The sequence below is a fragment of the Haliotis asinina genome, chromosome 12 (assembly GCF_037392515.1).
Source record: "Haliotis asinina isolate JCU_RB_2024 chromosome 12, JCU_Hal_asi_v2, whole genome shotgun sequence".
NCBI lineage: Eukaryota > Metazoa > Mollusca > Gastropoda > Lepetellida > Haliotidae > Haliotis > Haliotis asinina.
Window position 1 is genome coordinate 44,806,429 of NC_090291.1, and position 15,420 is coordinate 44,821,848.

Sequence of the window (15,420 nt, forward strand, 5' to 3'; positions counted from 1 at the left end):
TTTTAGACACAGCAAATAGCCTGAAATTTGAGATATCATACCGCTGGTGTCCCACTCGGGACACACAGCATCATCAACATGCAGACTACAACAGATGCAGTGACATCAACTACGACAACTCTTGGTGATGTTGTACAAAGCACAAGCTTAAAACTGTCTTAGGGTTAAGGATGTTCTGTACATATGCTCTACTAGTGTACTGTTATACACCTCTACCAGTATTAAGCTTTTCAACCAAATTCATGCAATTTGTGTTTGAAAATATAATGTGAGTGCGAAAGTATACACATTCAAAGGCACATCTATAGTGAAACATCTACATGCAAGTTGAAAGACCCACATCTCACTGTATATATACAATGTGCATTTATCAAGTTCACTAACCAGTCCAGAGAAGAGTACACCAACAGAGTTTTAACTACACCAGGTCTGAGGCTGTTGTCTGCCACCTTGCCTGCTTCAAATGACAGTCAAAATTCCCAAGAGAAATTCCACATTCCCAATTTATAATTTCTAAATTCTTTAGACATTATAAAAAAGTAGACAAAATAACACTTCCCCTTCAGATCAACAGAACAGGAGCTTTAATCATCAAATATTACCTAAATATATCTATCAATATCACTGTGAAACAAGGATTTCAAGCAATCTTGAGCCAGGAAAAAATCTTAACTTGCTCTGATTTGGAGTTGCATTACAACTTTTGGCAGTTGGTAAATTTCAGCAGTGGTTCTGTGACTTCTGAAAATATCTTGGCAAACAGTAAGAATTTATTCTGGATGTTTCAGAGTGTGTGTTGCAGTATGTGTCAAACCATAAAGACTCATTCTCCATCTGCATCATGAATCAACTGCTCCACTGCATGTTAGCAATTTGAACAACTGATTAAATTCAACTAAAATTAATACATGTAGCATTTCCTACATCATGGTATGAATATTTACTATAGTGCAAACACTACCTAGCCACAGGCAGTACCTGTAAGTGAGCTATGAAATTCCCACGTGTGCTGAAGTTATACGTCTGCTCAAGATGGTTGGGATGCAAGGCCTTGCCGATCAAATCCACTGTGCGAATCAGATTTTGTTTGACACTTGTGTCCTGAATAAATGACAAAAAACATGCATGATATATACCTCTCCCCACACAATACCTGTAGGCTGGAGAGCATGTCTCTCAGTATGGCACATGGGGCTACAGATCGCACACAGTCCTGACTGTAACACTGCCCCAGTAAGCTGATGCAATGAATCAGGCAACGACGCATGGTCACGCTGGTGATGCTGCTCGACTGCAACAGTAACCTATCAACTAGATTATTTCAAGGCAATTAAATAGTACAAATCTATTGTGTGTCCATATATCGTGTCTCCCCAAAATGACGCCACTGGTTTCACGCCTCTGTAATTAATGACTATGATGTTCCATCTGAGCCAGAGATGATGGTGGCATTCCTATGGTACACAACCGACCAATCAGGTCTCAGGGTCAAGGATCATCTCAGACTTTGAACCAATGACCACCAGGAATTGGCAGCTTGGAGACGTAGGTCTGTACAGGTACTTGGAGAACATAGGATTACGGAGTCATCAATGTCCCACAGTCAATGTTGTTTTATCACAGTCAACTTTATTTATAACTTCACAACAGCCTTTACCATAGTCCACACATTGTGTTGTTCGTATTTGAACTGTCCATCAATACCGCAGAGCATGTTTATTATGCTTGAACTGACAAGGTGGATGTTGTAGGCAAAGATTCAGGCAGATAGGATGCAATGACACACTCTGTACTGGCCAGTCTAGTCCCAGAGCCTGACCACTTGCCCCATTGAGGTACCCCCATTACAAGTCCCATTCCACACTGATTGCTCATAAAAGCTCAGTGGATTTGGTTTTGTTTTTGTTTAACTCTGCTGTATATCAGTAAATAATCCAGTGACCAACAGCATGAGCCTCAATCTACGCCAGTGGGATGCAATGATATGTGGCAACCAAGTCAGCAAGCCACAAGACCCTATTAGTCGCTCTAAAGACAAGCTTAGGTTACTGAAGATCAATTCTAAAACGTATCTTCAAAAATCTGAAGTGACTAACTGACTGCTTGCTAACACCACACTCAGTAATGAGTGAGTGAGTATGGTTTAAGTCCATTTAATACAATATTCCAGCATCATCACGGTGGAGGACACCAGAAATAGGCTTCAAATATTGTATCCATGTGGAGAATCAAACCTGGGTCTTTGGCATGACAAAGTAATGCTTTAATCACGAGGCTATGCCACTGCCACACATAGCAATGAAACCATGTTTGCTACTAGTGTGGCAATGTCCTGCTTGAGATGAATAAAATATTTATAACATGTTCATAACTCTTTCACTTTTTGCTTTTTGCGTGAAATGACTGGTGTCTGGATAATCACCCAATGTAGGCCGTCAACAAAATTGAGGACATTGGTTGCAATGTTTTATGGAATATTGCATTAATATAAGTTCAAAAAAAGGACAAAATGTTGTCATATTTTGTTTGCACAATCCCATAACGTAGACTCACCAAATGTAGACTGTCACCAAATTTGAAGACATCAAATAAAAGATCTCATGAGATATGTTAAAGAGTGTGAAAAGTGTCCAAAGTGTCATAGTAACCTTGAAAATATTACCAAGGTCACCAAAACTAACTGGTGTCTGCATAATCCCCCAATGTAGGCTGTCACTAATTAAGATGTTGGGTACAATAGTTCATGACATATTGTATTAACAAGAATCTGAAAAATGGCCCTAAATGACTGGTTTCTGCGTAATCCCCCAAAGTAGGCTGTTGCCAAATTTGAAGATATTGGGTACAATAGTTCATGAAATATCGCGTTAACAAGAAATGGGACATATGCACAGAAGCCACTGAATACATAGTCCCCCATTCTGCGTTGTGGCGGGGGACAAAGATGCAGTTGGAACGTGACAGCATTCATCAAAACCCAGTCAACAAATCTGACTATAAACATGTACACAGCAATCCTGTTTGTCACCTGTTACACATTCACCTCTTACCACAAGCATGGATTGCTGAAGACCAATTCTAGCCCAGCTGCATCCATTAATGGGTATCCAACATGGATAACTGATGACCAAACCTTACCTGAGTCATCGTCCCCTCGACACTGCATCTGACTTACCTTGACGTTTTGGAAGTAGGGAGCAATGGTACGGAGGATGGTGGCCTCCATCCTTGATACAATGAGTGTGGGTGGAGAATAGAGTGCCACAAAGCCATAACACAGCATGATTGTTGACTTAACCCTCTCCGGCACTCCCTCAGACTTGTCCTGGAATAGGTGAGTGTGTTTTAACAGTTTCATGCAGTCTTTGAGAGTACCTTACCAATATCTGTCAGGGTCTTAACTAAAGTACAGTCGAGCACCAGTGTGTCAAACTCAGATAACTTGATATATCTGTTGTCCTGATGTAACATCTTGATCCTGGCAAAATCCTTCATAATTTATCATTATTCAAGCTCTTTTAACTCAATATGGATGTCCTGATATTTCGGATATCTCGATATAATTTCATGGTCACAATAATCAAAACTACCCCTTTTACTCAATATTTGCAAAGAAAATTTTAAATATAAATTGTATGTATATTTAAATACTTATCCTATCTCATGATATGCACTTCTCTATCGTGCTTCAACACCGAGTGGAATGGTGTATGTTTTCTCCAAGGTATCTCTTGTCTATTCACCCACATGCTCCATGCAGCTCCCCTTACATGACAGCTCACTTAGTTGTTAACTACAGCATGCAGTACACACCACTGGTTACTCAGAGTCCCCCATACCCACGTGACCACATTGAACAATCATTCTGGTTCATTAAACCTCTATGAGATCTGCGTAGTGGGGAGGTAGGGCAGGATTCCGTCACGTGAGATAGGATAAGTATATTAACATACAATTTATAATTAAAATTTCCCAGTTTTTAAACTTATCCTATATCACGATATGCACTCTTCCCATGGTCACTTAGTGGCATGCTCATGCCCACATGTCTTGTCAGTACAAACAGCAAAATCTGTAGAGCGAGCGAGCGAGTTTAGTTTTACGCAGCACTCAGCAATATTACAGCTATATGGCTGTGGTCTGTAAATAATCGAGTCTGGACCAGACAATCCTGTGATCAACAACATGAGCATCAGTCTGCGCAATTGGGAACCAATGACATGTGTCAACCAAGTCAGCGAGCCTGACCACTCGATCCCGTTAGTCGCCTCTTATGACAAGCATAGTCGCCTTTTGTGGCAAGCATGGGTTGCTGAAGGCCTGTTCTACCCCAGGACATTCACGGGTCACAAAATCTGTAGAAATATGAGGGGATGTCGATGAGTTTTGAGCCTTGAGCATTTTTCATACCCAGGTGTCACAGCCTATGGTACGACATTGAACCTTGGGGTGTAGCTGATGTGATATATAAGTTTTGGTATCCTACTCTCAGAAGTTATTGAACAGCTCACATTGACAGAAAGAGACCCCACACACGGCAGTGAAAATGAATAAAATTGAGTATAGAGCAGTAATTAAGTTTTTAGTTCTTGAAGGAAACACTGCGAAGAACATTGAAGAAAGGCTTTCAGCAGTTTATGGGAAGTCTTCCCCTTCATCTGCTACCATCAAACGATGGGTCAATGAATTTGAGCATGGTAGAGAGAGTCTTGAAGGTGACCCCTGTCCAAGTTGCCCAACAACAAGCACTAGTCAGGAAAACATTGACAGAGTGCATAGACTTGTGCTGGAAAATCGTCGAATCACACTCCACGAGTTAGAGGAGACCACAGGCATTTCACACAGATCCATCGAGACAATTTTTCATGAACATCTCGTCATGTCTAAGGTGTGCGCAAGATGGGTGCCAAGAATGCTTACAGATGAAATGAAGCAAACAAGGGTCACCATAAGCAACTCCATGCTAACCAGATACAACAAGAATCCAGAAGATTTTCACTTTAGGCTAGTAAACTGTGATGAAACCTGGATCCACCACTATGATCCTGAGAGCAAACAAGAATCCATGGAATGGAAACATGTCACTTTTCCCAGGACCAAAAAATTCAAAGCCTCCAGATCAGTGCAGAAGGTAATGGCGACAGTCTTCTGGGATAGCAAAGGCGTCATCCACTTAGATTACTTACCAAAAGGAAGAACAATGAATGGGGAATATTACGCTAACTTGTTGAGGCAAGTGCGACAGTCAATCAAGGAGAAGCGCTGGGGCAAGATCAGATGTGGTATTCTTCTACATCAAGACAATGCTCCAGTACACACCTCTCGCGTTGCAGCCGCTGATGTCCAGGAAATCGGGTACGAAATCTTGCCACATCCCCACTACTCTCCAGACCTGGCGCCAAGTGATTACCATCTGTTCACAAATCTCAAGAAACACTTGCGTGGTCGTAGATTTCAGGATGATAATGAGCTTATTGCTGCTACTGAGGCTTGGTTTGAGGACAAAATTGGTGCCTTCTACAGAGATGGCATCAGCACCTGGCAGAAAAGATGGAACAAGTGTCTTGATTCACAAGGGGACTATGTTGAAAAATAAATGTGGTTCATACTAATATTTTGTGTTTTTCTATGCAAGGCTCAAAACTTATTGACATCCCCTTGTACATAGTAATGCACAAGTGATGTGTAGGCTTTATGTAACTCCTGTGCTTGCCATGGGCTCTCCTGAACTCCTTGGTTTACAAAGCACAATGACCCCAAAGGAAATGGGGGCTCCTGAGTGATTTGTTGTTTAGCTGCAAATTCCAAACAACGGAATGATGCAACTAGGCAACTGGGCTTTATAGAGACTCAACCATTCTATTCGTGAGCCACCACTGAAGAAGAGGACGAAGCGATTTTGTGAGGCTAATGAGCTCTTTGGGGTTGTCCGTCAACAGAAAGGGTCAGGGTTAGTTCTGATTTGACACCGTTCAAGAACCGACCCAACTGTATGAATGGCTTGATGCTGACACCTTGATGATGACTGGATCCTCCTTTCGAACGTAATGCTGCACGTGGTTTTGGCAATACTTGCAAATAGCCATGGGGCCATTGAAAAGCCAACAAATAGAGACTGATGAGATAATTCCCTTCCTACAGAATGGTGTGAGAGAGGATGATCCATACCACTCAGAAGTGGGGTGGCCATTGGAGATAGTGGGCACGGACAAAAGATCATGTTGAAAATTAGTCAGAGGATTCTTACAAGGCTCACATAAATTCTTCGTCACGAGATGAAGGGGATGGACATAGTCTAGGCGTCATACTCGGACATATCAAACGCGATTTCTTGGATGGGCTAGGTCCATTATCTGACTTAGCATTCCTAGGCAGGTCAGTAATAAGATGTACACAAGCTCATGGTACTGGCTCAAAGCTTCTAATGATAGTCCAGCACATTTCTCAAAACGATGATTCCACTCACATAGTCCCACACTGTCTACACATGATGCATTTGAATCAATTAATGAGAAAATCCTCTTGCACTGCACACAAAATTTTCCATGGTAGAAAATGGGAGAAAATGATAAGGGATCAAATACACATCTGCACACATGTGCGACAAGAACGAGAATGGTAATCAAAGTGGTTATGTGCATAGCTAGTAGTTTGTGCTACATGCTGTAATTGAGAACAATGTAAGTTGTCATATAAGGGAGCAGGACAAGAGAGGCCTTGGAGAAAACTTTACACCATTCCACTCTGTGTTGAAGCAATAGAGAGAAGTGCATATCATGAGATAGGATAAGTTAAAAAAATCTGACATTCACCTACCTTTCATGGGCAAGTATACCACTGAACTGAGGTTGTTTCCACACGTTTACACACGGTGCGGCATGAATCAAAAGGATGCGGTAGTGTAAACTAATTACGGCTAATTGAGTTGAAGGTGTCATTTGTTCTTTTTTTAATTAGGATAAATTAAGAAGGATTTAATCTGGAAGTAATCACTGTTAGGTCTAAACACCACTGATAATGGATCATAGTTTTGAATAAAAAAATACTGAGAAGGAATAAAGTTACAAGGACTTGTCACGTATAGACAGTAATTATCTACTATTGCTTTCATACCACCATCAAATGCCCGTCAGTCGTTAGTTTCAGAATTCTTCATTTCATTTGATGTATTGTAGCATTCAAGACATGAGTTGTTCGTGTGTGACAGTTAATAATTTTACTTGATCCCATGAACATTGAGACAATGGTGCTCGACTGTATATTGTATTGTTTGACATATTTTCAAGGCAACATGTTCACAGTAATGACTCTGCATGGGGCCAGGAGTGGGGAGGTAATCTTGAATTTATATTAAGTTTTGCATTATGTACATCAACACTTACATACATAAATTTTCTGCAAAATAATCACACTTACATAAAAAAATTAGAACAAATAAAAACACACTGGCAATAACTGTACATTATCATATTTGCCAGTAGATGCTTTCACAACTATAAGTGGTGCTCACCGAGCCCTTGAACACACTGAGAATCCCAGTCGATTTCTTTGTAGTGTCGTTTTTGGCCACAGTTTCCAGTTTGGTGAGGACAGCATCCAAATGGGAGGCTGCACAGAAGCCGACAGCTATAGCACAGCCCTGAGGAAACAAGTGTATGGATTTTCGGTTTAACCGTCAGTTAATTTTTCTCAGTCCATCATCTCCCAACTGCCTTGAATTTACATTCTGCCAAAGTAAAACAACGAGGACATGATCTGAATGAAATATTTATAATATTTATAACATATTTCATTCTATTTTTTTGGTCACATAAAGATGCCTGAAATGGCTGGTTTCTGCATAATCACCCAATATAGGCTGTCAAAATATTGACGACATTGGGTGAAATGTTTTATGAGATATTACGTTTACCTAAGTTAGAAAAGAGTTTAAAGTGTTGTGGTGTCCTTAACGATGAGGTAAATGTCACCCAAATGAAATGGTGTGTGGATAATCCCCCCATGTAAGCTGTCACCAAATTTGGAGACACTGAGTAGAACTGTCCATGAGATATCGTGTTGACATAAGTTTGAAAAATGTTCCAAGTGTCATGGCGACCATAAAATCGTACGTGCATATGGACAATGCTGAATACATAGTATCCCATACCACGTCATGGTGATGACAATATATAAAAATTTCCAGGCAAAGCAAATCTGTCTTTAAATGAAATAAAATGTTTTGAATTTTAAAATGTAAAAAAAGCCTACACAAATAGTAAAGACTACTTTTCTTCATATATTTTTATTCAATTTTGCAACTGCTCCCTTGCTGGTATCATATTTGCAAGTATAATATAGAGATGGCCTTCAGTATGACATACCTCCTTCTCTGTCTGGTCAGTGTGTTTGACCATGCTGAAAAGCAGGTCCAGATGTTTGGCAACGAAGTCCTTCTTTGTGGATTTCCTCATGATGATGCCTAGACACTTGTACAGGAAGTTCTGGAAGACAAACAACACATCACACATCAGAGCTAGAACTCGTCACTCTCGTGCGTGCGTGCGTGCGTGCGTGCGTGCGTGCGTGCGTGCGTGCGTGCGTGCGTGTAGAGGTCTGTGACTATCACTATTATTTAAGAAATACATTTCGTTCTACCACCATGTATAGTGTAATAAAGCACACTTTTGCCCTGAACTATTATAGTTAAACGATATAAGGATATATAAAACGTTGCTTTAACGATATCATAGTTCAGAGCAAAAGTGTGCTTCATTACACTATACATGGTGGTAGAACGAACTGTATTTCTTTTCTAAGATGCCGTATTTAACAATTTCCAAGCCTAATTTCGATTAATCTGTGGCAGATTGTTGGACTGTTGTCGGACTGTTGTTCTTTTGACGTGTCAGCTCCCTACGTTAAGACAAACATTACTAGAAAAACCAATGATGAACAGTTTGGTGAAGGTTATGTTAAATATCTTCTCTAGATCATTTTTATTACATCTGTGTTTCTCATAAACCATACAAGGCAAAATGACCGTCTCATTTCTACTACCAACGAAAGTTTAGATCAGTACATTCAGCTGAAGCTGACTAGTCATGCGACATTCCCAGATAGCATTGTGGGAATGTAAATACTGCGAACATGGCCGTGTCTCAGTAAAGTTTTGATTCAAACTATGAGGCATTTTATCTTTCAGAAATATAAACATAATGTTTCCACTGGTGATGTTAGCTGTTTGATGCAACTGCAAACCAAGAAACGGGATGTGACGAAGCAGTTTACTATGGGAGGCTGTACAAGGCCATGGCAGCTGACATCCATTGTGACGTCGGTTACATTGTGACGTAATGCAAAAGAGTTGGATTACGAGGGGGCAGACTGGAATGGCGCAGCAATGTCAACACATTGTGACATAATGCAAAAAAAGCACATTATCGTCTGATAAAGTATTGTCGGCGCCTTAGAAGCATCTTAGAACAAATATTTCAATGTAAATGCAATTAGGCATGCATAAATCTATACCCAAATTCCTATGTATGTTCTATGAGTCTGTGGCCTTAAAAGTAAATAAAGTCTGCCTGTCTGTCTGTCTGTCTGATTGTATTACAGCAGAAAAGAGCCCTAGGTGCACCCACCTTCTCCTCAGCTGCATTGTGATACATAGTCACATGCTGACCCATCAGTTCCCCGAAATCTGCAATCCACTCCTCGCTGTCAATCACATCAAGGCTCTTGGCAAGCATCTATTCGAAATGGTAGACAATAGTTTTAACAGTCCTCACATTTCTCACAATCAGAGCTCAATGATTGCTTGCAAATAATTCCAAAGATTTTTTATTTCTGAGCAATCAAGTCTGGACCACACAATCGAGTGATCAACAGCTTGATCATCGATCAACACAACTGGGATATGGTAACATGTGCTAACAAGCATGAGCGAGTGAGTTTAGTTTTACACCACACTCGGCAATATTCCAGCTATATGGCGGCAGTCTGTAAATAATCTGGAGTCTGGACCAGACAATCCTGTGATCAACAGCATGAGCATTGATATGTGCAATTGGGAACAGATGACATGTGCCAACTAAGTCAGCAAGTCTGACCACCCAATCCCGTTAGTGGCGTCTCACAACAAGCAGAGTCACCTTACATGGCATGCAAGAGTTACTGAACATCAATTCTAAACCAAATGTTCATGGGTCAGTTGTACTTGTAACTGCACCATGTATCTTTCTCAGCTCCTTGAGGAGAATACAATCTATCAATCTGACACAAAAATCTGCAATGTAATTGATAGAAGAGTCACCTTCAGCAGCAAGTCTTCCCAGTTCTTCTGAGACCATTTCCCCTCATCCTCCAGATGATCTAACATACAACCAAATACACAATATTCACTACAGAAAATGTACTTCACATGTAAGAATTAACTGAAATATGCTCTACCTCTAAATTTTGATTTGGCAGATCTTGAACCATTTGGCCAGAATATACTAGTATACTGAGAGTACAAGCATTCCTTTAACTTTTTTCCAAGATTTCATCACAAACTTTCTATCATATGCCCTGTGAAGAAATCTGGAAAAAAATAAGGGAACACTTGTGCATTCATTTGATCCCTTATTTTTTCCCTCAGTATATTTATTCCCACCACCCACCTTCCTTACCTCAAGTCCACTCTCATTAACATCACTGCCATATGTTTCAATACAGTGTATGTAATCTTACCAAACACTCCTGAAACATTTCTTTAAAATTTAAAAACAATTTGACAATTGTAGGATAATGTGCCTCCCACATATTAATATGAAAACTATTCTTGAAGATCTTGATAATAAATCTTTTTAAGCTTATAAATGCTTCAATGTTTTTATGACAACACTAACAAATTTTTATTTCGATTTACTATTTACTATAGGATAGTTATGCAGTGCACATATGCACGCAACTAGTGCAGGCACACGGCTCTGATTTTTTTCCCCTCGGTCACTGGATCTCAATGGCACATCGAACTATCAAGCTCAACACCCAGGGATCATACGACTCTTGCAGCCACTAGGCACATTGTGTTATTACGGCTTTCTCCTCCTTACAACAAAGAAAACTGTTACTACAAATAAACAATCACACCACAGATAGACAAGCTTGTACATGTGGAAGATCCATTCTCTCCTGCCAGAGCCCACCTACATCCATGATGTCTTTTAGCAGCATACAGAAGTTGTATACGTGACCAAGATCTTTCATGGATAAATCTTCTTCATAATTCTTTGAAACTAACGTTTCTGAAATGACCCTGAAACATTGTGTTTCAAAGAATTAAAAAGAAGATTTATCCATAAAAGACCTTGGCCACCTATTTTAGACGCCATCTCCAGACACTTGCTATTGACAAGAAACACAACACAGCTGTCACACATATACACTATATCAGCGAGTCACAGATGTATATGTCACACTTATACTCCATATACTAAGTTTAGTTGGCGATACAGTGTTAAGGCCAAACAAATCTTATTTCTTGTTTTAAGGATTTTTTCCCTCAGAAAACCAAAAGGCAGGAAGGAAAGAAAATAAAAATAAACACACCAGTCAAATTAATATTCCATTTAAATTCTAAATTTCTATTTTACTTTTAGCAATTTATGAAGTGTATATGGGGCAAAATACAATCAATAAAAAGTTCTTGTAAGTTTACATTTTTGGCCAATAAAAACATCACAATTTTATTTTTTGAGCAGGGAAAATTCTTTTTATTTTTTTCTTATTCTTCAAAAATACGCCTGGCACATTCATAAAACAAGAAGTAAAATGGGTTTGGCCAAAACAGTGATTTTTTTTCACTTCCATGCAAGCTCAATTAAATACTGCCTCAGGCTAAAATGTTTTTAACGAGGTCAAATCCAGCACAAGATCCTTCACACACAATCAACTATCATGCTGTCAAACTTACCATAAGCTACCCTTGGTGAAACTATGAAAGAAAATCATGCTCAGTTTCTTTGTACTTTTTGTCAAAAACAAAAAGAGAGGGTGAGAAACCCAATAAAGGCGAAATGAAGTATGATATGACACAGTCAGCCATATAACAAAGCCTGTGATGCCAGGTCCCAGTGTAGTAAGTTCTTACATGTTCTACTAGACCCCTTATCATCTGGAAACCCCACAGTAGTACCATCAGTCAGAGTCAGCACCAGTTTAAGCCTCTTCCAGCAATATTATGACAGGGACCACAAAACAAGAAACAAGAAAACACAGCCATCCATATCCCACGCATTATCTCCAATTTCAGTCTAAGTCACACTTGTTGCCATGGAAATGCGAAAAATATTTTATCAAGAATACCCAAACTACCCAAAGGCACTAATACACCACCAGATCTATCTATGTGCCAAGTTTGGTAAAGAAATATTGAATGGTTTTAAAGTTCTGCTCCGGAAAAGATAAATGTGCACAGACGGACGGACAGACGCATGGATGGACGGACGAGGTGCATTTCAATACCCCCCACAAACGTGTTGCGGGGGATAACAAGCTTTACATCTTGGCTAAAATACATCACAAAGGTGGAGTTTGATTGACATATGAGTTTCACTTAATGGTGCATTGACAAGAGTGTGAGCATGGCTTTAAGACACTACTTGAAATATTCCATAAATATCACAGCAGGGGAAGCTAGAAATGAGCTTCATACTTAATACCAAAGAGGGAAATCGAACCAAGGTCTTCAGCATGACAATCAACAGCATAAACACAGGGCACAACCACCCTTTACAACAATGATGCTTCAGGAGTGGATTTGATTGAGTGAGTTTAGTCTTATGCTGCGTTTAGCAATAATCCACCAATATTACGACTGGGAACACCAGAAATAGGTTTCACACACTGTACCAATGTGGTTAATCAAACCTGGTTCTTCAGTATAATGAGCAAATAACTTTAACCACTAAACTACCCCACTGCCCCGAATGGATCAGAATTCAAAGAGCAAACATATAAGCCGTTGTGATCTAACAGCTGAATGCAGTTGTCTGAGTACCCAAAGACAAGAACCCTGGCTAGATATTTACTATTCTTCATTTAGTTTCATGTGAAGTATACATACTGGATTACTACTGTTAGCCCAAATCTCCCTCCCTCGTGAACTGCAGAAAGATCTGTCTACAGATGTAGTTTGTATCATACCAATATTGCATGCATGCATGATTAATCACATAATCTGTTCCTCATGATCCCATTAACACTCATTTTCCAAAACTTGGTAATAAGCTGTTACAAAAGGTTTCTCATTGATTTTTGACATGGATAAACTTTTGACACCATGAAATTTGAAGCAAAAAAGTCTAAGTTCAACAAGTGAAAAGATGATATGCATATATACAGGTTCCAGTAAACATTTTTTCAAGTGTAGGTACCCACCTTCCAAATATTGGACAAGTTTTGGGATGACGCTATCCCAGAGCTCCACCAGGTTTTCATGGATGTTTATGGAGATCCCTTTCATCATCTGCAGGACATGAACTCCTCGTTCTCGGCCATTCAGTGGACGGCCTGCCAGCACCTGCATCACAACATTTTGCATGACATCAAATCTAGCTGACACAGGAAAACCTTTACCGCAAAAGTGATCAGTGGTGTTGGTCTTAAAACCACTGCCTCTGTTAGGTGTTTCACAGTCAAACAAAGCATGAGAGGCCTGTTTTATTTTGTACTTATCCTGTTGTCTTTACATTATACTTTGAGTGAATGGGTGAGGTGAGGTGAGGTGAGGTGAGGTGAGGTGAGGTGAGGTGAGGTGAGGTGAGGTGAGGTGAGGTGAGGTGAGGTGAGGTGAGGTGAGGTGAGGTGAGGTGAGGTGAGGTGAGACATCTGAATGCCTACCACAAACTGAGACTACTTACAATAAGTTTGGCAGCAATAGATGGAGGCTTGGGGATGTTTGCTGAAAAAGAAATATAAACAAATTGAACAACACAAGCTATTTGTACGAAAACCCTTCACAGCCAGTGTAATTTATGTCCCTGCTAGGAGGGTTGAGTATTATCCATGATAAATAATTGGAAACCAATATGGCACATGCCTCCAATGAACATCCACTGGGCTACCCAACAGAACATGTAAACCATGACCTTGTGAGGTGACAAATAAGGCTCAGTAGTACTTAAGCATTATTTAGGTTATACTACGACCTTCGACCACTGGAACATGTAGCCACAGCTCTCTACAGATGAATCCTTGACTGTGAAAGTGAGTGAGTCAATATTTTACCTTAGTGCCAATATACCTGCCATATTGTCATAAGGACAAGGTGATACGGACAAGGTGATACGGACAAGCAGAACAACTCTGACAATGATAACAGCAAATAAGAGAGATAGTGGCTAAAATGGCAATCTCGCACATTCCATCCAGCCTCATCTTGGGTTCACTTGCATTCTCAATTCATGAATTTCCCAAATTCCCCAAATCTACCTTGAGTTTCAAAGTCTATTTCATAATCATCAGCATTCTCTTCCCTCTTCTTGGTGGACAGGTAGGCCAAACTTCGACAGAGGGCACCTGCTGCCTCTGTGTATAGTTCAGGAACAATCAGCTCCAGCAGGTACGGCCACAACACAATCTCCATTCTCTCTATCGTCGTGGTAACCAGTTGCAGGATGTTCTCGCACATGCTGCGTAATGCCTTGTTGGACACCCATTCTGGGTCTGCAGGTCTCTTGCCCTGAAATATAGACCACTTTCACTAATGTCAATGTCTGCTCAGAACAAGCTGGAACTGTGTTCAGTTTGTTCGTTTGTTGTTAAATGCCACACTACCAACACACAGCTGGAATATAGTGTGGTGTTAAACAACAAACCAACTTAGCAAATGTTCCAGCCATATGATGACCACATGGATTAAATACAGTGTACAAGTTTAACTTGGCCAAACTTATCTATTGGACATTCTTACACTGTTTTCAATAAATGCTGTCTGTACATCATTACTAATGACCTTAAAGTAGATATTCTCACCGGTGGGTCATCAGGAAGGGCACACTGTCTGACAATAAATTCCACCATGAGGTGTCCCCCTTCTAACTCCAGGTAACCATGGTGAGCCATTGCTATGACAACCTGGGCAAACACTTTCTTCACCTGAAATATTTAAGTTCACACTACACCATCTTGAGGTAATATATGATATGAAAGTTATGAAATTCTAAGAATTCTAAAGTGTTTACTAAGGCTCTGCCTCACAATGTTGACACTCAAAACCAATGACTGGAGGTATTAAAATATTATGAAGGGTAGGCAAGCATCCAGAGGCCATGAAACACAATGACATTTTTTAACATAGAATTCAGTAACAAAACATAGTTAAAAGCTTCTTACATCATAGTAGCACATTGTTATCAGACCATAATTTTGCATTTGTAACAGTGTATTATAACT

General features: G+C 40.0%; 1 protein-coding gene across 1 annotated transcript in view; it reads right to left on the bottom strand.

Annotated features, from left to right (window-relative positions):
• The window catches only part of LOC137258934 (maestro heat-like repeat-containing protein family member 1), a 52,331-nt gene that overhangs the window by 18,810 nt on the left and 18,101 nt on the right, over positions 1 to 15,420 (bottom strand). The window contains exons 12-21 of the mRNA XM_067796629.1: positions 15,001 to 15,123; positions 14,458 to 14,707; positions 13,887 to 13,927; positions 13,405 to 13,546; positions 10,295 to 10,353; positions 9,624 to 9,731; positions 8,364 to 8,483; positions 7,511 to 7,639; positions 3,176 to 3,325; positions 979 to 1,101 (exon numbers count right to left, since the gene is read on the bottom strand). Of these exons, the coding sequence (XP_067652730.1) occupies positions 979 to 1,101; positions 3,176 to 3,325; positions 7,511 to 7,639; positions 8,364 to 8,483; positions 9,624 to 9,731; positions 10,295 to 10,353; positions 13,405 to 13,546; positions 13,887 to 13,927; positions 14,458 to 14,707; positions 15,001 to 15,123 (1,245 nt within the window). The remainder of the gene's footprint in view (positions 1 to 978; positions 1,102 to 3,175; positions 3,326 to 7,510; positions 7,640 to 8,363; positions 8,484 to 9,623; positions 9,732 to 10,294; positions 10,354 to 13,404; positions 13,547 to 13,886; positions 13,928 to 14,457; positions 14,708 to 15,000; positions 15,124 to 15,420) is intronic.